The sequence below is a fragment of the Cygnus olor genome, chromosome 15 (assembly GCF_009769625.2).
Source record: "Cygnus olor isolate bCygOlo1 chromosome 15, bCygOlo1.pri.v2, whole genome shotgun sequence".
In the NCBI taxonomy this organism is placed as follows: domain Eukaryota; kingdom Metazoa; phylum Chordata; class Aves; order Anseriformes; family Anatidae; genus Cygnus; species Cygnus olor.
In genome coordinates this window covers 14116620-14139448 of record NC_049183.1, presented here as the reverse complement: position 1 = coordinate 14139448, position 22829 = coordinate 14116620, and the positions used below count along the sequence as shown (strand labels likewise).

Below are 22829 nucleotides of genomic sequence, written 5' to 3'. Positions count from 1 at the left end.
CGGAAGAAGGGGGAAAACCCTTTAATCCTTAGGGGCGATGGCGGTGGCCTGCGGTGTTTCCGGAGCTGTAAGGAAGTGGCTGAAGTTCCTCCTCGCTGACTCCCCTCCGCAGAAATGTGGCAGATAGGTTGTTTTCCTTTTATGGCCAGTAACGCTGGTTTCCCTTTGCAATAAAATCCTGGGTCAGAAGTGGAAGCGAGAAGTCGGTCAGGGGGAAGGGGCTTGTCTTACCAGCTCCCAGCGGGTGGGGATGAGATTTGCGACACAGCAAGTTCTAGACTAAAATAAACCCGAGTTACAACATCTACCCAGAGGTGCCTGCTTTGTTTGCTTGAGGGGTGCCTCAAGCTCTCAGTCTTGCTTAAGACAGCAATTAGGCATCATGACTATTCTTAATTTCATGGGGAGAAGTTTATCTGGTCCAAGCCCAGCTAAGGAGGGTTTTCAGATGCTCTGATTGTGTCTAGGAAACTCTGATTGAATCTAGACACACGTAGGAAGACAATGCTTGCTTCTTGACAGTTACTTTTACTGTTTCGCACCAAGCAAAGTGTCTCGGCCTCTAATGGATGTCTCAGAATAGTTTTCTTCCTGGGCCCTACGGAGCCATTTCATACAGCAGTTAATGCGGTCTTGCTGCGTGACATTTGGCACCGACTCCTCTCCTTAGCTAAGGAGAGGTAATGTCCCTCTGGGTGGTAATTGCGTGGTGGTGGTAGTAAGCCAAAAGACAACTTTCTCAGCCAATAATGTCTCTTACAAATCATCTGTGGCTGCAAATGGCTTGATGAATTTGAACCTTAAAAGTGTTTTTCTAATAAAGTGAATCTCCTCTTTCTCACTACAAAGTGCTTCACATCCTCTTTCACGGCTTTAATGCAAATGGTTTATTTGGCAATCTTTTAAAATAACCACTCAGTTTTTAAGTGGCACAGCTCTTGTTCCTTCCCTGCGAAGCACGCTGGCTGCTGCTTTAGTTTCACTTCTCATTCAGCCCTTGAACTCTGAAATCAGGAGGAAAGACTGACTGGTTGGGAGAGTCTGCCGCGATGTTCCCAGGGCTGTTGGTGAGCCTCCTTCGCTGCTGGGAGCTGCTGACCTCGACAAGACGGATCGCTTACGGGCTCCTCCGCTCTTCCCTCCGGCAGGCAGGAGGGAAAGGCTCTTCCCACCTGGTCGGGCTGGTTGTTAGGTCCCCGCATGCACCTTGGAACAAACGAGTTGGATATCCCGGAGGATGAGAGCTCATGTAACTATCTCAGCACCTTACAGATCTCCTGCTTCATTCCAACCGCCCCCTCAGCAGATAACAGCTCCAGCTGTGGGTGTGTGGCTTCTCTTCCAGAGGAAGGTGGCTTTGAAGATCCTAATTCCTTTGCTGCTGACTGTAGGAAGCAGCAAAGGAATCTGCTTTGTTCACGTGGGAAGCTTCCTCTTGGTTACCAGCTGGTCAGTAGGAGCTGAACACTTCCCCACGTGTCGGGGAAGCACTTTGGAAATGGTTTTCGGTAGCAATTGCACATTCTTCAGCTCTGGTTTAACAATAGCATATTTGTGATCACACTTTTTTTTTCCTTCTCCTTCCCTTGACTGTACAGCAGAGGTCCAAGGGGAAAAAAGAACACAATCTCTAAACTGCTCTGCGGCTGGGGAGATGGTAAAAACCAATCCTCTTTCTAAATACTTCATTTGTGCTGCCAGAATTGTTGATTTAATCTTTCAGTATCCCACACTGCGTTTTTGTCTGGGCTTGGTTACCCTCTGAGGGTACGGCACTTAATCCTTTAGAAGGAACTGCCTGTGCAGTGTAAGTCAATAATCCAACCTTTTGATAAGGTAGCCCCCAAAGGTAACTAATCTTCATCCTCGCCTACTTTCAGCTTTACCGAAGCACTCGGTGCTTGCAGGCTTTACATTTTTCCTATTTAATTCAGAGTCTCAGCAATCTTTGCTAGGTCTTGTGTTTGGACTGGAAGGCACGCATCCTAAACTGAACATCGGGTGAAGGTCTGCACCCAAACTCGCCTGCTGCTGGAGCTTCCCGGTGGTGCTTGCCTGAACCAGAGCGTGGGGAAGAATGGATGAAGCCTGATGTTATTTAGGGCAACGACAGCCATCACTGGGATTCGTGGCAAGCCTCCCCGGTACGGGGGTGGAACGAGGGAGATGGCCTCTGCTGGGTGAATGGGAGCATCTGGCAGAGCCCATCTCAGCAAGAAGCAACGTTTCCTCCATCTGTGGCCTGGGATGGTGGGAACTTGTCTTCCTGCTGCTGCATGAGCAGGATCCTCCCCTGGAACCTGGCCTGACAGCAGCGATACAACACGGAAATATTTTGCTGTCGTGGTTGGGTCATGGCAGAAATTACTGCTGCTGCTTAGGAGTTACTGCTGTTTCTTAAACAGGTCCCTGGAGAGGAGGTGGCTTGTAATATTTTTTTTCTTTTACAGAAGGCAGCCTTGCAACATCTCTGCTTTATAGACTAGCCATGCCATGCAAATAGTTGAGCAGTGCATTTAGTTAAATTGGTTTGGTGCTACAGAGAAGCAGGGGAGGGGAGGGGAACCAAGCTTTCTGGTCAGTGTTTGCAAGTGTAGCAGAAGGGGAACTACTTTACTTGGGATTTCACAATGTAAAGCATTGCAGCTCTTCTTCCTTTCTCACTTCTGTTCAGATGAGCCTTCTTCGGAGTGATCCTGAAACCTTGCAAATGTTTGTGTTCAAGAGCTTGATTTTTGTCTCATTTTCCCAGCCTCCTGCCTCGTCTCACATGATTGCGTGGAAGCGAGCCTGTCTTGCTGGATTACCAGCTTTTGTTTCGGGGCCAGGTAGGGCGGAGAGGCTCCCCTTGGAAGTGCTCACTCAGTTTAGCTTTATTTTAGGCAGATCCAAGATGGTCCTCCTCTTATCCCAAAGTGCTTCCGACCGCCACATTTTTCCGAGACTACTAAAAATGCGAATCGAAAGGGATTATAAGACTTAAATGAAAACTAAATTACAGATTAAACGACTCTTCTAATTAGGAGACAGAAGTGTCCTGAGTTGGCCCTTGTTTGGCAGGATACTGCTTGAGCCTGCCTGCCCTCCTGCAGGACTTAGCTCGGCCGATCGGTTTGGTCAAGACTGGACGGGTCTGGGTGCGAGCAGGCGCAGTGTGGGATGGCCTCGGGTGGCCCTGTCCCCTCTGCCACGCTTCTTGCACGCCCAGGTGGGTTTGTGGGGTGTGCAGGGCCCCTTGGTTGTTCCTGTATCACTTCAGACCTCTGCAAATTGAAGGCTGGTGTGTTCCTGCTTGCAAAACACCCGCATTTGTTCACTGGGATGTGAAGGCGTACGTACGGCAAGGGTTGAAGTTGGTCTTTTTCAGCATTGCAACACGTGCTTTGGGTAAGAGACTCTTTGGGTGTTGCAGCCTCTGCCCGTGCCTCCTGATTTTGGGTATCGTTTGTCTCACCCTTCCCTGAAAGCTGCTCCACTCCGGTGTCCTGCTCCTGGCAGCCCCGGGGAGGCACATCACATCTACCAAAGCTGTAGTAGGGCTTCGGAAACCCTCCCGAAGCTGCACTTTTGGGGTTTCTCTTGCCACCTCTGCACCAAAGGGAAACCCGTGCCCAGCTGGTGTTGGTCTGGACTCGTGGGTGCTTTGGGTACAACAAGAGGCAGTGAAAATGTCAGCTGGGGGCTCTGAAAGAGGAATTGGCGAGCTGCCTGCACACTTATTTCCCTGGTTAGTTCTTAATGCTTTACTCGGCTTTACTGCAGCGCGTGCTCATTTGCTTGGTGTCTATTTTTCTTTTTTACCAGGTATTTGAATAGCTTTTGTTCTGTGGGAGGAAGTCCAGTGCCTGGCTGCACTGGAACATCAACTGGAACATCAGGTACAACGTCTCCCATCACGCTGCACTGCCTGGTGCTTTGAGGCTTTCAACGCCTTGCCCAGCACCCTTCCTAGCCACACAGCACCCTTCTTAGCCAGGGTGTTTCAGCAGGCTGTGCTAGCACAGGCCACTGGCTTTGGTTTTTACCACTAGCTTATTTTAGGGTAGCAAACGAGTTGCAGCTGACTCGGTGTCACCCTGGTGAATCTGGAAGATGGAGGTGAGCAGTTCAGAGGGCCTTTTTCCCTGTTTTCACTTTCTGCCGTAAGCACTATCTGCCTGCTGTGCTGTGCAGATCAAATTCAGGGGCTCCGAAAGTGTCTTCTCTTAGTATCTGCATGGAGAGGAACAGGTAAGAGGCAACTCTGTACCATGCAGGCATTAAAACAGAAAAGTTGTACAAACTTCTGAGATTTCAAGGAGGCCAAGTATCATTTTGTTCTTATTTTCCTGTAGTTCTCTATTCTTGCTGGTTCTCTGTGCTTTTGTTTGCTCTGGTTTTGCTTTTTTTTTTTTTTTTTTTTTTTATGGCTAGCTTAAACCTAGGAGCAGCTTACTTGTGGGGTTTCCCCTTGTTCAAGGTTAATTTCCCTGGCAAAGCAAGCTGTACTCGCACGGTTTCTGAGGGTTTATTTCGCCAGCATAGCCACTCTGCTCAGAAAGCTCACATTTTTCATCCCTTGCAAGTGTTGCAATGACCTGGGGTGTTAACTTATGCTGTAAGTAGAGAGTACTGATTAAAAAAAAAAAAGAAAGCTCTAAATTGATAAAGAAGTGTGCTAATGCTGCTGAATTACTCTGAGTTGCCATGTTGCAAAGACTCATTAAAAGCGGTCGTAGGTGTGTTACATAAACCTGGGTCTCCATGCAACTGCTGCTGGAGGAGAGGACATCTGTAAATGAGTTCCTGGTGTGATCCTTTCCTAACACAAGAAAATCTGGGAGACGGTAGGCGGAGAGAGGCCAAGCAGAACAGCAGGACAGCCGGCTCTGGAAGAGGCTCTGCAGTTCCTGCCCCAGAAAGCAGTGGGGAGGGATTGGTGTCTGGGGCAGGGCGATGGGGGATTTGTTTGTCTTGTGGGGGTGTAAGAGGGAAGTTTCAAAATTAACTCCAGTGATTGTTCCTCCTCACGGCCTTACAATGCTTCATTAGCAAGTACCTCTGCGAATAAGGTGCCTTGCTTTTGTAACACCTTAACCATCTAGTTATCTTTGGGTGCAGTCCCTCGAGTTATCCTTTAAAAATCAGGCTGCTTGTCTTGCAAGCTAAATCTGTTCCTGTCCCGAGGTTTGCATTGTTCCTTCAAATCCACAGTTACTGTTACTTAGCCCTGCTAGATTTCATGATTTGGAGTTCGAGCAATTGGAAACAGCATCGCTTTTTTGCTGTGTGCAGGCTTAAATGGACGACCTCTTAGATCTCCTCTGCTGAGTGGAGTAAGGCAATCTGCAGCAGGGGGGAGATGCAGGAGGGTCAGCTGCTGAGTGCTTTGAACCAGTCCGCTGGCGTTTAATTATTTACTTTGGCTGGGCAGGCATACAGCTGATACCTGCAATCGGTCCTGCGGATCTGAAAGCTGGTTACCAGCTCCGCGTGTGGCTCCAGTAGCAGGTACTGAATTTCTCTGACTTCCTGCCCTAGGAGAGAGTGCTGTGACTTGAGGTATGCTGATTTGAACATCTTCAGCGTGAGGTCACAGCCTATATTTAACCCACCTTTATAAAGTGGCCAAGTGGTGGCTTCCTCTACCTGCACTGCCGGCTGCCTTGGGTCGCTGGATGAGCGCCGCGGAAGGTGCCTGAGCCGATCCACCCGGCTGTCCCCAAACTTCTCTCCTTGGGGAGCTGCTGGATCCTGCCCAGAGGCAGGGGACCAGCTTTTGAAAAAGTGTTGTTTTGGGGGGTGAAGCTTATCCTTACGAGAAACGTTTGTTTCTCAGTTTAGGGAAGGGATCCTGGTGAGATGAACGAGTGATGCAAATACTCCAGCGCCCATTTATGTAGCCGTCTTGCTGCCTGGGACTTGTGATATGTTCCTCACCTCCGTGGGGCTTAAGAGGAAGTAGCTTGGAAACAGAAATGCTTCTTTTAAATTATCAGTAGTGGAATTCTTTAAACTTTGGTACAAGATCAAATTAAAGCATGATCCTTTTCAACAGCAGAGCTGTTTCTCTGGTTATATTACGGTAAGCGAGCAGTTTCTCGTGCTAGCAGTTTCCTCTCTGACCAGCAGTGGGGTGTTACTGGTGCCCAGCAGCACTTCTGGTGTGAAGCTGCAGGTATTTTCGTTCTGTACATCTCTAACTACTGCAGCCAAAGCACCAGGTCATCCAGCCTTTTAAAGCTGAGCTCTGGGGAGGGGAAGAAGCTTGCTTTGCTTTCCTCTGTGTTTTGGGGATCGCACGTCTCCATTATCTTAAAGGTAGGGGGGATTGTGATATGCTGAATTTAACAAAAACGTGTAAAACAGGAGGCGTTGGTTGGAGTTGTCATTTTTGGTAACTCGGTTTAATACACGGCTGTAAAAGCTTTAACCAGCGCTGTTGATGAGTGTCAGGTATAAATGTGGATTTTCCTTATCCCCATCCCCTGCAGGTCTCCAGTTACGTTTTCCTGCTGCCCCATTCACACAGACTAGTCCAAGGCTTCATTTCCCCCGGCAGCCTTTCCCCTCCCAGAACAAATCATGGCTGTGCGAGGCGAGGAGACGTCACTTTTTCTCTCCCAGCAGCTCGTCTCCTCCTTTCTCTTCTTCTCCATCCCCAAGCCCCGAGAGCTGCGGTGTGGCCGGCGGCCGCTGAGCGGCAGCGCTGCCTGAGGAACAGCTGCTCCAGGAGGAGGAGGAGGAAGAGGAGGAGGAGGAAACCACCCAGCACTGATTTCCTCCCCGCCGCTACTTCGGCACTCCTTGCCTACCTGAGGCATTGTGCCTGTTTTGCCACGCTGAATGGGTTTTATGCTTTTGGGGTTGGTGCCTGGGGCTGATCTCGCCTGCTGCCTGCAGCGGTGCCAGCTTTTGGAGCAGTTGGGTGCCCACGAGCCCCCTTGTCCTGTGCTGGGTGTTCCTACATATCTAAAGCAGGCACTCTGACCCACGTGGATTGTTTGGGGCTGGATTGCATCCTCTTAATCCCAGTTAAACATATAGGAAATCCCAGAATTAGCATATAGGAAATCGCAGAAACAGCTCTGAAGGAGTTTGCCATGAGAGCGTATCCGTGCTTACGCTGGGTTCACGGAGCTCCATCTGCACCCACTTTTACCCGAGGTCGGTGTGGCGTTAAGGGCAGCGGACGCTTTGCGGGGAGGAAGGCTGTGTGCTTGTGTTCTCCCATTACCTCCTCTGCTTGGGAATTGCAGCCCTGTAATTAAACCGGCGCAGCACAGATTGGCCCCGAGGTGCTGTTCCGAGACCGTTGCGTTCACATCTGGTTTGGGGTAAAACTTGGCCGGTTTTGAGGCCAGCCTGCTCTATTGTGTGTCTGCGAGCGGGAAGGAGCGGGGAATCGAGCGGGGAATCGAGCAGGGGGCTCCGGCCCAGCCAGGCCGAGGGGATGCAGCGCGTTACCTCCCCCCGGCTCGGCGCGGAGCGCAGCCGCCGCCATCCCCACGTGTGCCATCAGCGGCGGCTGATGAGAGCTGAGAGCTGGAGGGCGGTGATGACAGCCTGGTGTACTGCCTGGTGTTTGAGAGGAGCTTTTTTTTTTTTTTTTTGGCCTTTTTTTTTTTCCCCCTCCTCTCTTTGCATTTTGCTCAGTCAGTAAGTGGCTTCGTGTAACCTCCCCCAGAAGCAGCAGGCACGCAGGAATGCCGTGGGCAGCCGGTCCCGGAGCCGTTGGCATCGTCTGACGTTTTCGCCTGGGTTGAAAGCAGGCGAGCGGGTGCTGATGGGCTCATGGCGGTGCGAACAACAGCCTGCCTGTGGCCGAAAGGACACGGGGGCTGGCGGGGGGAAGTTCATTTCTCAGGGCTTTCTTCCCCCCGGTGCACGGGCTGGACCTCGGAGTTATTTTTAGCAGAGGATGGAATGAAAAAAAAAAGTTGAGGCTGTGTTTTAATACTTCAGCATCTGTGGCGAGGATCAGTGGAAGTGCTGAGGGAGGCTGGTTCCCATAAAACACTTCCTTGTACCTTCATTAGAGGCAGGGACAATTAACAAGGGCCGTTAAGGATCGCGGTGGCTGTGCTGCAAGGCAGCAGGCTGGCCCTGAGCACAGAGAGCCGGGCGTCCGCGCTCCTGCCCCTGGGAACAAAGGATCCTCCTGAACCCAAACATGTTTGTGCTAATCCCGGCTGCTTCCTGGCGGCCGGCGAGAGGAAACGGAGCCACTACCTCTAACAGATGTACAGTGAGGAGATTACAGTGTGATTAAACACCCTCTCCATCACATCCTCCTCTCCGCTGTCCCAGCCCAGCGCGTTAATGGACTGTCCCAGGCCGCCTGCCAAGCCCGGGCAGATGTAACAGGCAGGAGATACTTAATCTCCGGCATCCGTGCCTGGTTTGGAGCCGCTCACGAGTGCCAAGGCTTCTCCAAACCGCCCTGAAAGTGTGAGCTGTATTAACTGTACCTGCCTGTTAGGCTGGCCCTGCCTGGGAGGAGGGCTGGGCTGGGGAAACACAGTGAATTCACCCCCCTGGAAGGGATTAATTTAACCAAAAAGCTTTTATTTTTGTTAAAACAAAAATAAAATGTGCTCTCCCACGTTGGGTACCTCTGTGTGACGGTTAGGGTTGGCTCATAGACAGCTGCAGGAGAAGCCGGACAGGATTTGGTTTTGGAGGACCGATGCGCTCCCCGACTGTTAGCTCTGGGGGTGGGAAGGATGCGTTCCCTCTTTGTGTGCGTTGAGATGCTGCCTCATCTCGCGGTAGCCTTGTCGTGGTGCCAAGATTGCACAATGGAAATAATCTAGGGTGCTTGCAAAAATCAGCCGTCCTACTGCGTGTTTAGGTTAATTAATATGGAAATGGCAGAGTACATTTCTTTACCGAGCAAAAAGCTGCTGCTGAAATAAAAGAGCCCTCTGTGGAAATTCTGTCGAGATGAAAATCGTCGTTGTGCGAGATGTGCAGCGCCCTCGTCGACGGAGCGGGTTTGATTCAAGTAGGTGTAAAAATTCCGAAGGTCATTTTTCTGTTCTCAGGCGACGGCTGTGACCTTAGTTATGGCCCTGGAGCAGCTGCCTTTGTCTGAACCATACACTTACACACTTTCCTCTCCTTTTTTGTGCCGAGGGGTCCGACACCAGTTCCTGTAACTGCTAACAATGGGCCGTTGTCTCGCTTAAATGAGAAGTTGCATTGAGCTCTCAATGGCCCGTGCATTGCCAAAATGTTCCCTTCTCTCTCCTGGAAGGGGAATGTCGAGGCCGGAGGCGTGCAGCAGGTGATGGTGGTGGTTAAAACCCCGGGGATGTTGGTGCTCAGCCCCAGGCAGGGCCAGGATCGCAGCCGTGGGCCCAGCTGTGATGGCCCTCGCTGCGCAGAGCTCGCCGTGAGATGGCGAAGCGGATGCCTCCAGGTTTACCTAGTGCCAGCACATCTGGGAGCCTGCGAGGCTCTGTCCTTTCCCTTTCTCCTCGCCCGTAAAGGAATCCCTTTCCTGGGTGGAGGAGACAACTGTTTGGCAAACAGCAGCGGCCTCGGCTCGAGGGAGAGCGTTGTTTTTAAATACCCGCGGCGTTCAAAGCCGGGGTGGCGGCGGTAACAAAAGGCAAAGGGAACGACTTGGTGTGAAGGAGAAGCAGCTCCGTCTGCTCCAGAAGGGCATCGCTTCTACTTCGGCAGCGAAGGAGGCTCCTGGAGTTAAGTAATTGGGAATTGTAGGCTCCTGGCTGCAGCGTGTGCCAACCCTTCTGGCAGAAAGCTGTGAAATCTTTGTTGCTGGCGTGTGAAAGTGGTTCTGGGTAGCAGGGCCCCAGCGACTGGTTTTAACCCTTGATGTATGGAAAAAAGCATGCAGGGCTTTTGATCTTCGAATGGCATTTGGCTGGGTGTTGAATAAAAGGGGAGGGAGGTTCCTCGCCAAGGAGGCACCCAAAATGGTGCCTGATTTAACAGCTCTAACAGGAAAATGCAGCGTAGGACGAGTGATTCACAGGGATCGACAGAAACAAGGCACCTGTAGCCCCTTCAAGCTTCGGCCTGCCTGCCCGAGGTGCATCGGGATGGTGAGTGATGACAAAATGCTGTGCTGAGCTCTGGGATGTGGACACAGGCTCAGCTCTCCTCCTCCAGCCCTGTGCCCTGCGGTGTGCAAACACGTCCGGCTCACCAGCCAGGGCGAGGAGCCTTTCATTCCGCAGATGAAAGCCGAAGCTATTAAGCAGCTCCCAGCGAGCACAAATACAAACAAGTCAACGTTTTGCACCCCCCTCCTAGGGGTGGCTTCCTTGGGAGCTTTGGTCTTCATCCTGTTTGTCTGATGAGCGATCAAAAGCGCGCTGCTGCCTGCGCGTGTCTTTAGGCAGAGAAGGCACCGAGAGCTGAGGAGAACTCTTGGTTAGATGATGGCTAATTCTTTTGTCTATCCGATGAACGTCCGAGCTCTTTATTAAAATAAAATGAAGGTAATGCACTCAAAAAGGTGTCTCTGCAGTTGTCGTCTCTCACTAGCTGCGCGACTGGAGCAGGGCAAGGCTCTCTCGTGGGACCTCCCTTGGTGTGGAGGGGAAGAGGATGCTTCACAGCCATCTGGTTTTCCTGCCAGGGGGAGAAAGCTGGATGTAAAAAGCCTGAGTCCCAGCCCTGAAGATGAAACAGTTGGATCGTGAAACGTGTGCTTCTTCCAAGTTTGATTTGGATGCTTTTTTAATCGTCCTCAAATTAAAGGAAAATCTCTTGTTTGACCCAAAACAAAATTATGTTTTCTTTGGACAGCTGAAAAAATCAACTGTGTCGCCAGTGTTAGTCCAAGCTCCCTTGCCAAGAGTGCCTCCACAGCTCTCCTGCTCCGAGCAGCTTTACCAGCCTGAGCTGAGTCTTGGTGCTGAAGAACTTGCAAGAACAGGAGAGCTCAGTCACTTGCTCTAAACTTAGTTCAGCTATTTTGGTTGAATTTGTAAGTACTTTTTCATATGCCACCTCTGTTCTGTGGACGCTTGTCCACATCCTGCCTTGCAAAACGTTTATTCACATAAACTGCTCTAACTTTTATTTCGTGAAGTTTAAAAACCAAAGCAAAATATAGACTTGCTTGTGAGGTGAGGCAGAATTCTTGATGCAACCGCAAAACAGCAGCAAGCTTTCCATCACAAGCTGAACTAAAAGCTCCTTGTATGCAGGGGAAAGATCTTGCTCAGGAAGTATAGGAGCTTGGTGACCTTTAGCATCGTGTTTTCATTTCTGCAGCCAGCTCCTGGAAGCTACTGGTTGACCTGGTGGCCGTTCCACGAGTTGGGGTGAACTTGGGTTTACAGACTTGTTTTACACAGTTTCAGATAGCTCCAGTTGCTTTTTGGACCTGGGTTCTTGTGCCTTGGAGACCCCTTGGCTGCTGTTATGGGTGGTTTCATTTCTGGTCTCCAGTGGGGGACAGACCTGCAGACCTCTCTGGGGTCTTGTGCCTCTATGCAGAATTGCCAGCCCCATCCTCAGCTGAGAATCTGCAGCATGGTGGGGGAAGAGATGGGAATTTTTCCAATCCCTAACGCTCTTAGTGGTGTACTGGGTCTTCTCTTTCTTCAACGTTTGCTGTCTTCTTCAGGAAACATGTCGGAAGTGCCAGGGGCTGTGGAAGGAGCACATGAACCTCACCTGCGAGCAGCTGGCTGAGAAGGATGACATCAAATATAGGACATCCATGTAAGTAAAGGCCACAAACAGGCAAAAATAGGGGGATGGATAAAATTGCAAAGGCGATGCGACAGGCAATAAAGTGGTGTGGAGGGGGGTAAGAAACTCAACCGTTGTTGTAAACATTGGAAGCTCTGAAGTCTTGCTGGGTGTCGTTGCCTTCCGTCAGGGAGGTACTGGAGGCATCAAAGCTGAGGGGTCAGAAGGCTCCTGGGATGGGATTTCTTTCTGTGAAAGATACTTGGCAAGGGATCCAGGTGGTAATCTGAGAACGTGGGAGAGTTGTCACCAGACCAGCCTGTTCCCCTGGCTAGCCCGGTGTCTCGCAGGCTGGCACCTGGTCCTTCTCCGAGGTGAGAAACCCCCGCCGTGTTGCTTCCATTCACCTGGGGGGAGAAGGGAGGTGTTGCGCTGAGCCAAAGCAGCGTCTTGAGTCAAAGGAGCTTACCTTCTGAAAACCTAGGCCGGTGACAACATGCTGAAGCGTGGCTTGCTCAGCTACTGCTTTCTGGCTTTGTGGAGGGATGTGTTTGCTCTCAGTAGTTTTTCTCTGTTTCTAACCAGTCTGTCTGTAGGAATCTTTGCAGAATCGAGTCACGTTTTGAAATACTTGCGTGTAAATCTCAAGTGTTTCCCCAAAACCTTCTGAAGCCTGAACTCTCTCGTTGCTACCATAGATGACAAAGTCTGCTGGCTTTAGGAGAGGAGTGAGGGCTGAGCCATGAAGCTGCATGTCTGGCACAGTCAAGTGGGAATTGCCTGTGTTGCCCAATCCTTTCCTCTCTGATTCAGCGTGTCCGGTACAAGCAGAGGTTGGAGAGCTCCTCCGCTGGGAACCTGGATGATTGTTGCTTGCTCATCTCACAGTTCATAATTTAGAACAAAATATTGTCACAGATTTGATATGGTTTCTTTCTCTTGCCACTCCTTTCCCTGTAGGAAAGAGGGGCGAGAGGGAGGAGAAACAAGTTGTCATGTCCCTAACGAGGAAAAAAAATCAGTTTCAAAACCTTTAGCAGATTGTTGCTGTAGATAGATGAGTCGCACTGCACGGTACAATAAAAGCTTCCTTTTGAAGCCTTGCATAAGGAAAGGGAAGCACAGCTGGAGTTCAGGCCAAACTTCCTGCTGGGCTCAAAGTTTCCAAAAAAAACCCTGCATCAGCAGCATCCTGTTGAGCAGAGGAGGGAAGAGCAGCTGCAGCTCACAGAAGTCAGTCTCAAATTGATTTTTTTTCCTTCCTGTCTATTCTTAGTGCATCTCCCAATACCTGGGTGCAGGTCGTGCTGGATATAACCGCGCGGGAGCTCGGTGTAGCTGCAAGGCAGCTGAAATTCCCACCCCTAGCTGCTCCTTTTTCCACCTCGCCACTCGCTGCTTCTCCGGTTGTGCAGATGGAGCAATTCGTTGGGCTGTGCCAGCTTTGTTGCTGTGATCCTTCTTTAAAATACCTCTCTGTCGTCTCCCAAACACATGTTGGCTTCGCAGGGCCTCTGAAGCAGCTGGGTGGAGATGCTGGCTGGGGAAGATCGTTCCCCACTCTTGGGTCAGTGCAGCCAAAGGACCGTGCCTCCCTCGGCCAAGGCAGCCCCTTCCCTCTGCTGTCATCAAATTTCAGTTCTCCTAGATGGCGAATTAAATTGTAACGTGATCTCCCGTGGTCAGAAAATGGGCCCTCAGGATGACAGCTTGTACTCTTAAGTCTTTTAATTTAATTAAATGAGCGAGGCTTTTCTCCGTTTCAGTGCCAAAAGAGTATCGCCGTGGGCTGAGCCTTTGCACTGGGGCGTGTTGCTGCCAGGCTGCCTCTTCGGGACGGGACCACGCTGTGTCCTGGATTCCCGTCCGTGCCTTGTTAGAGTAGAAGCCTGTCTTTTGCACCTAAAGCAATAACCTCTGGAAGACTTATGTAGGGAATTTTACTGGGAAAGCCCAGTCTCTGTGGGGAAAGACGTGATTATCTTTCAGTTACTGATTTAAATTTAACGAAAACCAAATAAATCTGGAGCGTAGCAGCCAGCATTGAAAAAAAATATACGTGGTCATGGCGACTTTGTAACCAGAGCAACAGCCAAACATAAAACTATCGAGCAGATGACAGCAAACAGTTTGCTTTTCCTGAACTTTATCTCCTGGACCATATTTCTTTGTGGCAGAGTCAGGAATCCGCATGCCCTTTGGTCCCTTGACTTACGGTTTAAATTCCTCCCAAGCCAGAGCCTGGCACTGCTGTGTTTTGGCTCGCATGGAAACCAGAATCGGGGCTGTAGCATGCAGTAAGTGATTGACTTTCCTTCACTTAATTTGTTCTTGAGTTGTCCTGGGCTGGCTCCAAGTGGAGCTGAGCCCAGACCTCCTTGGAACAGCGGTGGACTGTGGGGATAGCGTAGGAGGAGAGAGAAGGGGAGAGGGGGTTAAAGCCGTGCTGGGATGGTGCAGCAGTAACTTCACTGCAGGCTGGTGAATGCAAACGGCCCATCTCTAATTCTTCTCCCTCCTCTTGTGTTGCAGAGAAGAGAAAATGACAGCTGCCCGCATTAGAAAATGCCACAAGTGTGGGACTGGCCTAATTAAATCGGAGGGTTGCAACCGCATGTCCTGCCGCTGCGGCGCTCAGATGTGCTACCTCTGCCGGGCTGCCATTAACGGGTACGACCACTTCTGCCAGCACCCCCGCTCGCCCGGGGCTCCCTGCCAGGACTGTGCCAAGTGCTCTCTCTGGACAGATCCCACAGTAAGTAACGAAGGGCTGTTGTCAGTGATTCGCACCCTGATTTCAATTACCGTCCGATGCCAGCGGGTTGAAATACACACGTTCCACCAGAGGAAAACAGCCAGTTTTAGACAAGCACGACTTTTCCTCCTCCCAAGGCAGCTAAAAAACACGCTGAAAGCCTCCATCAGCACAGACTTAATCTGACCGCGACTTGGAAGCAACTGGTGTTGCTTTAGGAAAAAAAACAGACAAGGGCTTTGGTTGGAAGTGCTCTGAGCGCCGTTCTGGGGAGCGGACTTGTGAAAAGAGCTGGTGGGCAGCGTGTGCTGGCAGCAGGGCACAGCAGCAGGCGTTGGGATTACTGGGACTCGTTCCTGGCTTTGCAGCTGAGTTGCTTTTTGGTACGGCTCTGCATCTGCTGTCTTGCTGGTGCCCAGTAGCTTTACTTATCCGCTCAGCTGACTCTGCGAGTCCCTTCGCAGAGACAGACCTGCTGAGAAAAGTGCCTGTGAGCCGAAGGTCCCGAGCTGCAGTTGTGTCCGTTCTCACGGCTGTTGTCAACAGCTGCAAAGGAAGAGCTGCAATAGGGACTGGGCTGTAAGGGAAGCTCCAGTAAGTAACTTAAAACTTCACGCTGTAATGCATATTGTAGCCGTGGCAAGCATGGGATGATACTTTCACACAGCATTTCTGTAAACAGAGGTTGTCTGTATCAGAAATCTGGAAGGGAGTGTAGGTAGGAGCAGGAGCTGAATTTCCTGATTTCAGCAAAGCAGTAGAGCAACATGGATGTGGATCTGCCTTTGCAGGGCCTGTCTGAGCTTCAATTGTTCCAACGCTTCTTTGTCTCAGGATGCTGCGGCTTGCCAGACTGCTCCCAGCATGTCTTGCAGGAAAAGCTCACAATCCTGTGCTGGTATGGAGCAAAGAGCAAGCCACTCGAATTGACTCCCTTCTTCCTATGAAGTATAAGCTTCCTAGTCCTCTGCTTGCCTGTCTTTGTTCTCTGCCTTACCCTGTCACTGAGAAGTGCTAAACTAAGCAGAGACACCTGCTTCCAGGCACCTCTTAGCCCCACATTTTGGACGCCTGGCTATACAGTCCCTGCAGTCCCGTCCCCCTTTCCCTGGTTTCCTCCACGATGCGATTCGGCGTTCGGCAGCGCTGGAGTCCTTTGTTCCCGTCAGGCTGCTGATTGTGCTCAGTAATGGCATTTGTTCTGAGCCAGAGAAAACATGAGGCCTCTCAAAAAGCTCATACTGTACTTCAAAATAAATAAATAAGCAAGCAGCACAAAGAGGGCACTGTCACCGGCCCCTTTCCAGATCTCTAATTAACCAATGTTGTGGCAAAGGAAAATTTCCCACCGTCAGCAGAGAGCTGGCACTACCTCCTTTTTTTCTGGATGACAGAGCATTGGTGGTCTGGGGAGTTGATGTGGGGTGACTGTCCTCGCTGCAGTGCAAAGCATAACAGGAAACTCGGCTGTTAGCTTCTAAGCATAAAATCATCAGTACCTGTTTGCATCGCCCTCCTTGCAAGGGGCTCAGTGCCATGAACGTAATCCCACCTGGCAGATCTGCGTTCTCCTGTGGGACACGTGAGCAGGAGTTAACGTGGTAGATACGAGGAGTGGGAGCAAGTTTGAACCTTGACATGGGGATATGGAAGAGCAAAATGACACTGTAGTGTCTTGTCTTTCATCAGGGATGATGCCCGTCCGAGGGTTTAACCCCACCCCAGCTCTGTTGGATGGTACATGGCATCTTCTAGTGTGTTTCTCATCTTTTTTCTTGTTCTGCTCAATCTTTTTTATTCTGTTGTAGTCGGTAGATGGCTAGTGCTGTCAGCCTGGGAAGAGAGTATCTACTGTGGGCTTGTGTGTGTTAGCAGCCATGCTCTGCACACGTGCAGAGAAGACAAGGCTGGGGCAGCTGTGGAATTTGCAGCCATTGCTCAGGAGCTTCCACTTGTCTCCCTGCATTAAGCTCCGCTGCAAAATGGGGAGGGCACACATGCGCCACCAAAGCATGGCTGTTAGAGGGTGACAGGACATTGTTCTGATTTCTGATGTGTTCATGTATGCCCCGGCTAGAACAGTCTTCGTGGCAGACCAGCAGCATGGTCACAGTGCTGTTGTCTTGTCAGTTTGTGTTTCACGGGTGCAGATTTTAGCTTTCTGTCAGACCTGGGTAATTTCACACTTCCGTGAAGAATCTGTTTTGGATCTAACTCCCCCTTATTTAAGGCAAAATTTGGGTTTCGTTAAAATAGGGAGGCTTTGTTCCTTTCCAAATGTTTAACGTTTTCTGAGTCTAAAATGATCCTTGAGAAGGGATAAATCAACCTTTTCATTAGCTTGGCTTAAAAAACGTATTAAAGACATTTAATTAGGATGTATTAGAGACATTCTTCTAGGAACTGCAGCATCTGTTAGTCTTTGTCTCAAATGATCTTGGGAGAATAAAGCAGACACTTCAAAATTCCCCATAATAAAAGGTTAGTTCCTATGCTGTAATCAGCCTTGAGTCTAAATTAGAGGTCTAAGTGCAGTATTTGCTGGCTCAGAGACAAGCTGCAAGCAGGCTGTGGTCAGCGGCTTCCAGGGTAGCAGGCAGTAATCGCTTAATCGCTGCGTTTCTGCTACAGCTTATCATGCCCTGCACCTCTGCAGGACACAAGCACGTGCCACGCACTCTTGCCAGCAAGCTGCTTGGCCAAAAGTCCCGGTGCATGTGTTCTGCAGCCCATGCTAGCCTGGGCTCGGCTTGCTTGCCAAGGCATCGCTGCTTGCACGAGAGGCTGATGCAATAAGGGACAAAGCAAAGAATGGAGTGGTGAGGACTGGTTCTGCAAAGAGCAAGCTCAGGGGCTGAGCATTCTCTGGGTTCTGAACGTCTGTAGCAAACCTGAGGCTGTGTGTATTGTAGGTGGTTTGTACTAACCCCATGATGCAGTGTGACTAACGCGTTTTGACTGCTTTGATAAACCAGGTTCTACTCTCATGTGTGTTATTTTTAATGCAATACTTACCTTCTCAATAATACTGCGTAGCAGTTTTTTGACTTTAAACTTTTAAGATGTTTTCAGTAACTCCTAAAACACTCCCAAACACCCCTCATTAAAGTTCAAAGCAGAAAACTAATCATTTTAAGGTGTTTGCAATTAACCCTTTTTCTAGTATTATAACCAGAAGATGTTGAGTGAGGACTATGTAGAAATTGAAATCCGTTAGGGAATTGCATGAAGTATGTACGCAGCACTGACCCTACTGTTTGAGGGGACAGAAGCTTGGAGTGTTGCGGGGAACTCCCCCAAATTGAGCTCCGAAATGCCCTAATCATAAGCATACGCTTAATTCGCGGTATCCACAGAAAGCCCTCGATACGGCATGTCTGTTGCTGAAAGAATCCTGCATTTCTTAAGCACCAGCGTGCGCTTGGTCCCCGTGGTGGCCCCCCTTTTCCTGCAGTGCTGCCTGAGCCCCGCTGGAGTTACAACACAGGCTGCTTTCATCCCGCTTCCTGCTGCACGGAGGAACGCGCAGCAGACAGCCTGCGCCTGTTCTTGCTCAGGCTCTCCGCAGCTGATCTGGGAATGATTTGAAACAAAACCCCTTAGTCCTTTTGGAAGCCTCTGTCGTGAAAATCATTTCAAGTTTATTGGGAACGGCTGTGGCCACACATACGTGGAAAAAGAAAGCGATGAAAAGCCAGGAAGGGGGAGGCGATGGCGGCAGACGCGCCTCCAGCCCCTCTGCAGGGATGGGGGGGGACGAGCACAGCCCAGAAGCAGTCAGCAGGTCTCTTGTTTTCTCCCTTTCAGGAGGCAGGCAGCCCTTTTCCCGTGACACTTAATAATTAAAGAAGATAACGAGGAGCACAATAGATAACAGCAGAGCTTTCAAAAGCTTCACCGGGGCACTTTTGTTCTGGGCAGAGGAGGTTTCACATGGGGGCTCGTCCCTCGCAGAGCTCTCTGGCTGCTGCGTCCCCTTTCTCTCCCCTCAGCCTCGTTGCGGCGATGAGAGGCCCTTGGCTTAGCGGCCCGGCTCCTGATTTAATCTGTCCACAACCCAGCAGAGCCCAGCCATCCTTTCTGATCGTCTCCGTGCCCTCTGCATTCAGGTTCAGCGGGAGGAGGTGGAAAGCAGGAGCCCTCTCGGGCTGAGAAGGGAGCGGGGCCTCACAGCCTGTCACAGGCCTCAGCCCGCTAGGCCAGGCTGGTTAGCGGCCTGGTATCAGGCAGCATCTCGCTGTCTGTTTGGGGGCAAAGCTCCATCCTGTCTTGTCAATTAACGTGCAGATACTAATAATAACCTCGTTCACTCTCTGCAGCATTTGCTGATACGGAGGGGGAACGCATCTCCTACATCCTTTGCATTTTCCCTTGGCCACCTCCCTTCTCCCGTGATGCAGCGGAGCATGGGGAAGGGCCACGCTGTAGCGTTGCCCTGTGTTTTCTCTCTCACAAGAGAGCCTGGTTACCTCCTCCTTGCTCAGAAACACACAGGCTGGTCATGCTGAGAACCCCCTGGGGTGTTGGGGGTTGCTTTTTTCTTTTTCTGTCTTTATTTTTGCTGTAGGCAAGGCAGCTGACAGGAAGATGACTGTTAACTTGACAGGATAAACCCCTTCAATCCACGCAGCCTGTGAACAGGCTATTAAAATTATAATCTAATCCTTTATTCAAGGTCTTGATCTCACTCAGGAAAAGGGACACAAGAGGCTTTTAAAATTGACTCCACCCCATTAGATGACATTAGATGGTTTCTTACCACAGCAACCAGCTGTAAGTGCTGTAATGAAAACTTAATTTTTGGTGTGGATGCTTTGCCTCTAAATGAATCTGTCATCCCTCTCCAATTACGGTGGAATCAGAAAACAGCCTCTGCTTCTCAAAAACTAGAGGTGTATTGCAAAAATACCGCCGTTGTGCTTGGTGTATATTTGCAGCCCGGAGACTTATTTGTTACTTCTGACCTATGACGGTGCAGGATGTAGTAGCCAGAACTTGCAGCCTCAGCTTTTCTTCCAAATAGCCTAAAACTATCTTAATGTGCACGTATCCCCATTTTCTTTTTTGTTCCAGCTGGAATGTGGATCTTTCCTAAATACTGCGTGTATTGAACTGTGCTGAGCCAAATTTAACGTCAGGTTCTGATCTGAAGTAGGAAGGTGCATATTGTGCAGTGTATTTTTGTTCTCTTTATATTAATGGATACCAGTTTTTCAGAAATACTGATGCAAAAAGGCTCTAAGCCAACGCTTGGTATGTGGGCTTAAGTATAAATGCTTCTCTGAAGTGCATCCTAACATTGGATGGTTAGCAGCAGAGAAGCAGCAAAGCTGCTAACCTATTTTCTCAGATGTGGCTTGTTATGCCTCCGCTGTGGTGGACAGTCAGAACTAGTCCAGAACTAGTCTTACTCACCCAGGTCTGTAGTTTTCCCCTCCCGGGTCCGCAGTCAGCAGATGATTTTGCCCCCAAGGCGTGCTTCAGGGTTTGCCCCCTCTTGAAGATGAAGAGGGGACAGGGCTGAGCAGGGCTCTCCAGCAGTTGCATTTGAGGTGAAGTGTTTCGTGTTACCCTTATGAGACAAGGCCTCATTTTGGAGGTCTGGCAGATGGGGTTTGCAGTTACGCATTTGCCCCGTGCTCTGGGGGCTGCAGTAATTGGAGCCAGCATCACTGGGGGGTGGCTGCAGCTGGCTCGCCAGCCCGGGGCAGATGGCTTTGTCGATCTGTCATTAGTGCAGAGGTCAGCTGCAGTTTAAACCGGGGGTCAAGCAGCCCTAGCTGCTGGAGGGTCTTGTGAAGTTGTGCTCTTGATGTGTCCAATTCCCCAGACTTCTGCGGGACTGACTTTATCAACAGCTGGGTGTGCAGGAGTCTCAAAAGAAGGGGATGTTGCAGCCTGGCTCTGGGATGTGATGGACCGACTGCTGTTAGCATCTGAGCTGCACTTTCCGTGGCAGCAGGATGGTAGTGTCTGGAAAGGACCATTTTGGAGGGTTAGTTCTGGACTTAGACTGCAGCAAACGCTTTGGTTAAAAGGGACTCTTGCATATTTCTAGGCTTTAAGATGAGGTTTTTACCTTTGTGCAAGGGAAGGATATAGGATAGTTGTGCTCAACTGTGCTTAAAATATCAGCATCTTACTTGTCACATAACTTAAAAAAAAAAAAAAAAAAGAAAACGGAAAAACGCACATGCTGTTTTTTTTTTAAGTGGCAATAAGATGGGGGAGGTGCCTATCTCATTTTCAATGGCATTGGAAAACAATATTCTGGGAACAAATCAAAGTGAGATCTTGAAGCTTTGGGGTCACCCCCGGAGAGCACCTCTCTCTCAGCGAAGCAGCGCAGCATCTCTGGCTGCCTGTTGTGGAGCACGCCCAGGTCTCGTGTTGCTTTCTAGCTAGGGAGTGTTGCAATCTGATACTCGGAGGTAATCAGAAGTTCTGCATAGGCTCAGAAGAGCCATTCTTCAGCACTTTTTATGGAGATAGATAGGCTGTAATTAGCAGTCTGTGGAAGCAGCCTGCTTGGAGAAAAAAAAAACTTGCCGGAGAATCTTAATTTTAACCATTGACTCAAAGAATAATCAAAGGGAGGGGAGTACTGACTTTGATGGCTTTCTGCAGATTAAGATAACTTCTGTCTCCCAGGGAAACCTTATCTGGTAGCAGGAAGAGGGCACATCCCAGCTTCCCAGGCATTGCTGCTAGACATGTGCAGGACAGTGAGGTTGGGAGGCCGGCTAGACCTAGTATAATTTCAGTGTAGACACACACAGAGCATATTTTGAATTTAGTCCCAGAGCACTATTCAAAATAGAAGATATTTTCCACGTTAAGAGTGTTCAGGAAGAAATTTATGGGTTTTGGCCAGTGCTGGAAATAGGATGAACAAAACGAAGCAGTCTTGAGCATTGTAGGGTGTGTGGAGTGTGGAATTTCCCTCCTGCTCCACTGTTAGCACTTGCAAACGAACTGCTGAAGCAAACCAAATGCTCCTTCGGATGCAGGTAGGCCCAGAGGGGCTGGTGGCTGGTACAGGTGTTCTGTGTCATCCAGCAGCTCCCGTTCTTGGCCTTCTTCCCTAATCACTAACACGAGAGCACAAACGCTGTCGGAGATGTTTAGCTTTTCTCAGTTGTTTTCTGGAAGTGCCAGGCTGTGTTTCATCCCAAAGGACACACAGCAGCAGCGAATGCAACCCGCAGAGGCCAGGAGGACCTCTTGCTGCCACCGATGCACGTGCGGCCAGCGGAAGCACCTGCTGCCTGGCACTACGAGGGAGCTGTCTTGTTAGACCCTTGGTGTGGGATCTTGATTACCCTGATGGCCGTTGCATGCTGCGGTGCAATGAAGAAAATCATTTTTCACCTTCCTTGCATGTGGACAATTGATGCTGAAACACAAATCAGAGTGGTTGGCTTCACGCTAACGCTGGGCTGGCTCTGGGCAAAGCCTGGGAGCTGCTGGGACCCTAGGGGCTGTTGGTGCCCGTGGCTGTCCCCCCAGGCATGCCTGTTTTCTAGCTCCGGAGTTGCACAGTCTTCTTCCAGGACTTTATCCATCATGCTCCCTTTTTTTTAATCAAAAGGCAGTGTAAATGTCAGCTCCCTAGATGCCTACAGCCACCTGAGGCTTTACTACACTGTTTGGTCTGGCTGCTGCTACTTTGGGTTGAGAAAAACGAGGGGCAGAAGGATGCTTTCAGCTTCTAGCTGTTCTTGTATTTTTGTTGAGCAGCAAGTCTGAATATTCTTGCTATAATGTCTAGATAGATGTTAAAGAAACGTATTGTGATTTATGTCCTCCTCAAAGTTACAGATAAGATCTAAATGGCCTCGTTAGAGCACCATTTAGCTATAGAGCCAGGATTTAAGTTGTGTTAATTCCAGCTGTTGGGCCAAAAACTCAAGAAGTGCTAGCATAGTGTAAATATTTAATAGACTATTACCATTTAAAAGATTAACAGCTCTCCAGCAACTCTTGGGCTGGGCGGAGCTGGGTTGCAGTTCTCTGGTTTCTATCAAGTCGATGAATTTTAGCACTGAACTCCCTGGAAAGCTGATCTAAACCTCTTAGTCATACTCCGTGGAGCAGGCTTGGCTCTGTGCAAGTTACTTGTGCTGCAGTCCCCTATCGCAGCCTTGCTTTTGACTAGGTCATCCCCAAACGAGGACAATTCAGCTGAATTTGCCTCTGTCTGTACAAACACCTGGCGAAAAGCAGCACTGGGAGAATAGGAAGCTGCTGCAGCAGAATTAGCCCACTGACTCTTTATACTCCTGTGGTTTCTAGGAGGACGACGAGAAGATAATTCAGGAGATTCAGAAAGAGGCTGAAGAGGAACAAAGGAAGAAGAACGGAGGTAAGTCACAGTCTTCATCTGCGCTTTGATATCAGACTGAGGGTGTTATGAGGG

General features: G+C 49.9%; 1 protein-coding gene across 15 annotated transcripts in view; it reads left to right on the top strand.

Annotated features, from left to right (window-relative positions):
* Window positions 1-22829, top strand: part of RNF216 (ring finger protein 216) — an 80293-nt gene that overhangs the window by 50292 nt on the left and 7172 nt on the right. For all 15 annotated transcript variants that reach the window (XM_040574864.1, XM_040574863.1, XM_040574879.1 and 12 more), the window contains 3 exons: window positions 11588-11685; window positions 14188-14410; window positions 22706-22775. In XM_040574864.1, the coding sequence (XP_040430798.1) occupies window positions 11588-11685; window positions 14188-14410; window positions 22706-22775 (391 nt within the window). The remainder of the gene's footprint in view (window positions 1-11587; window positions 11686-14187; window positions 14411-22705; window positions 22776-22829) is intronic.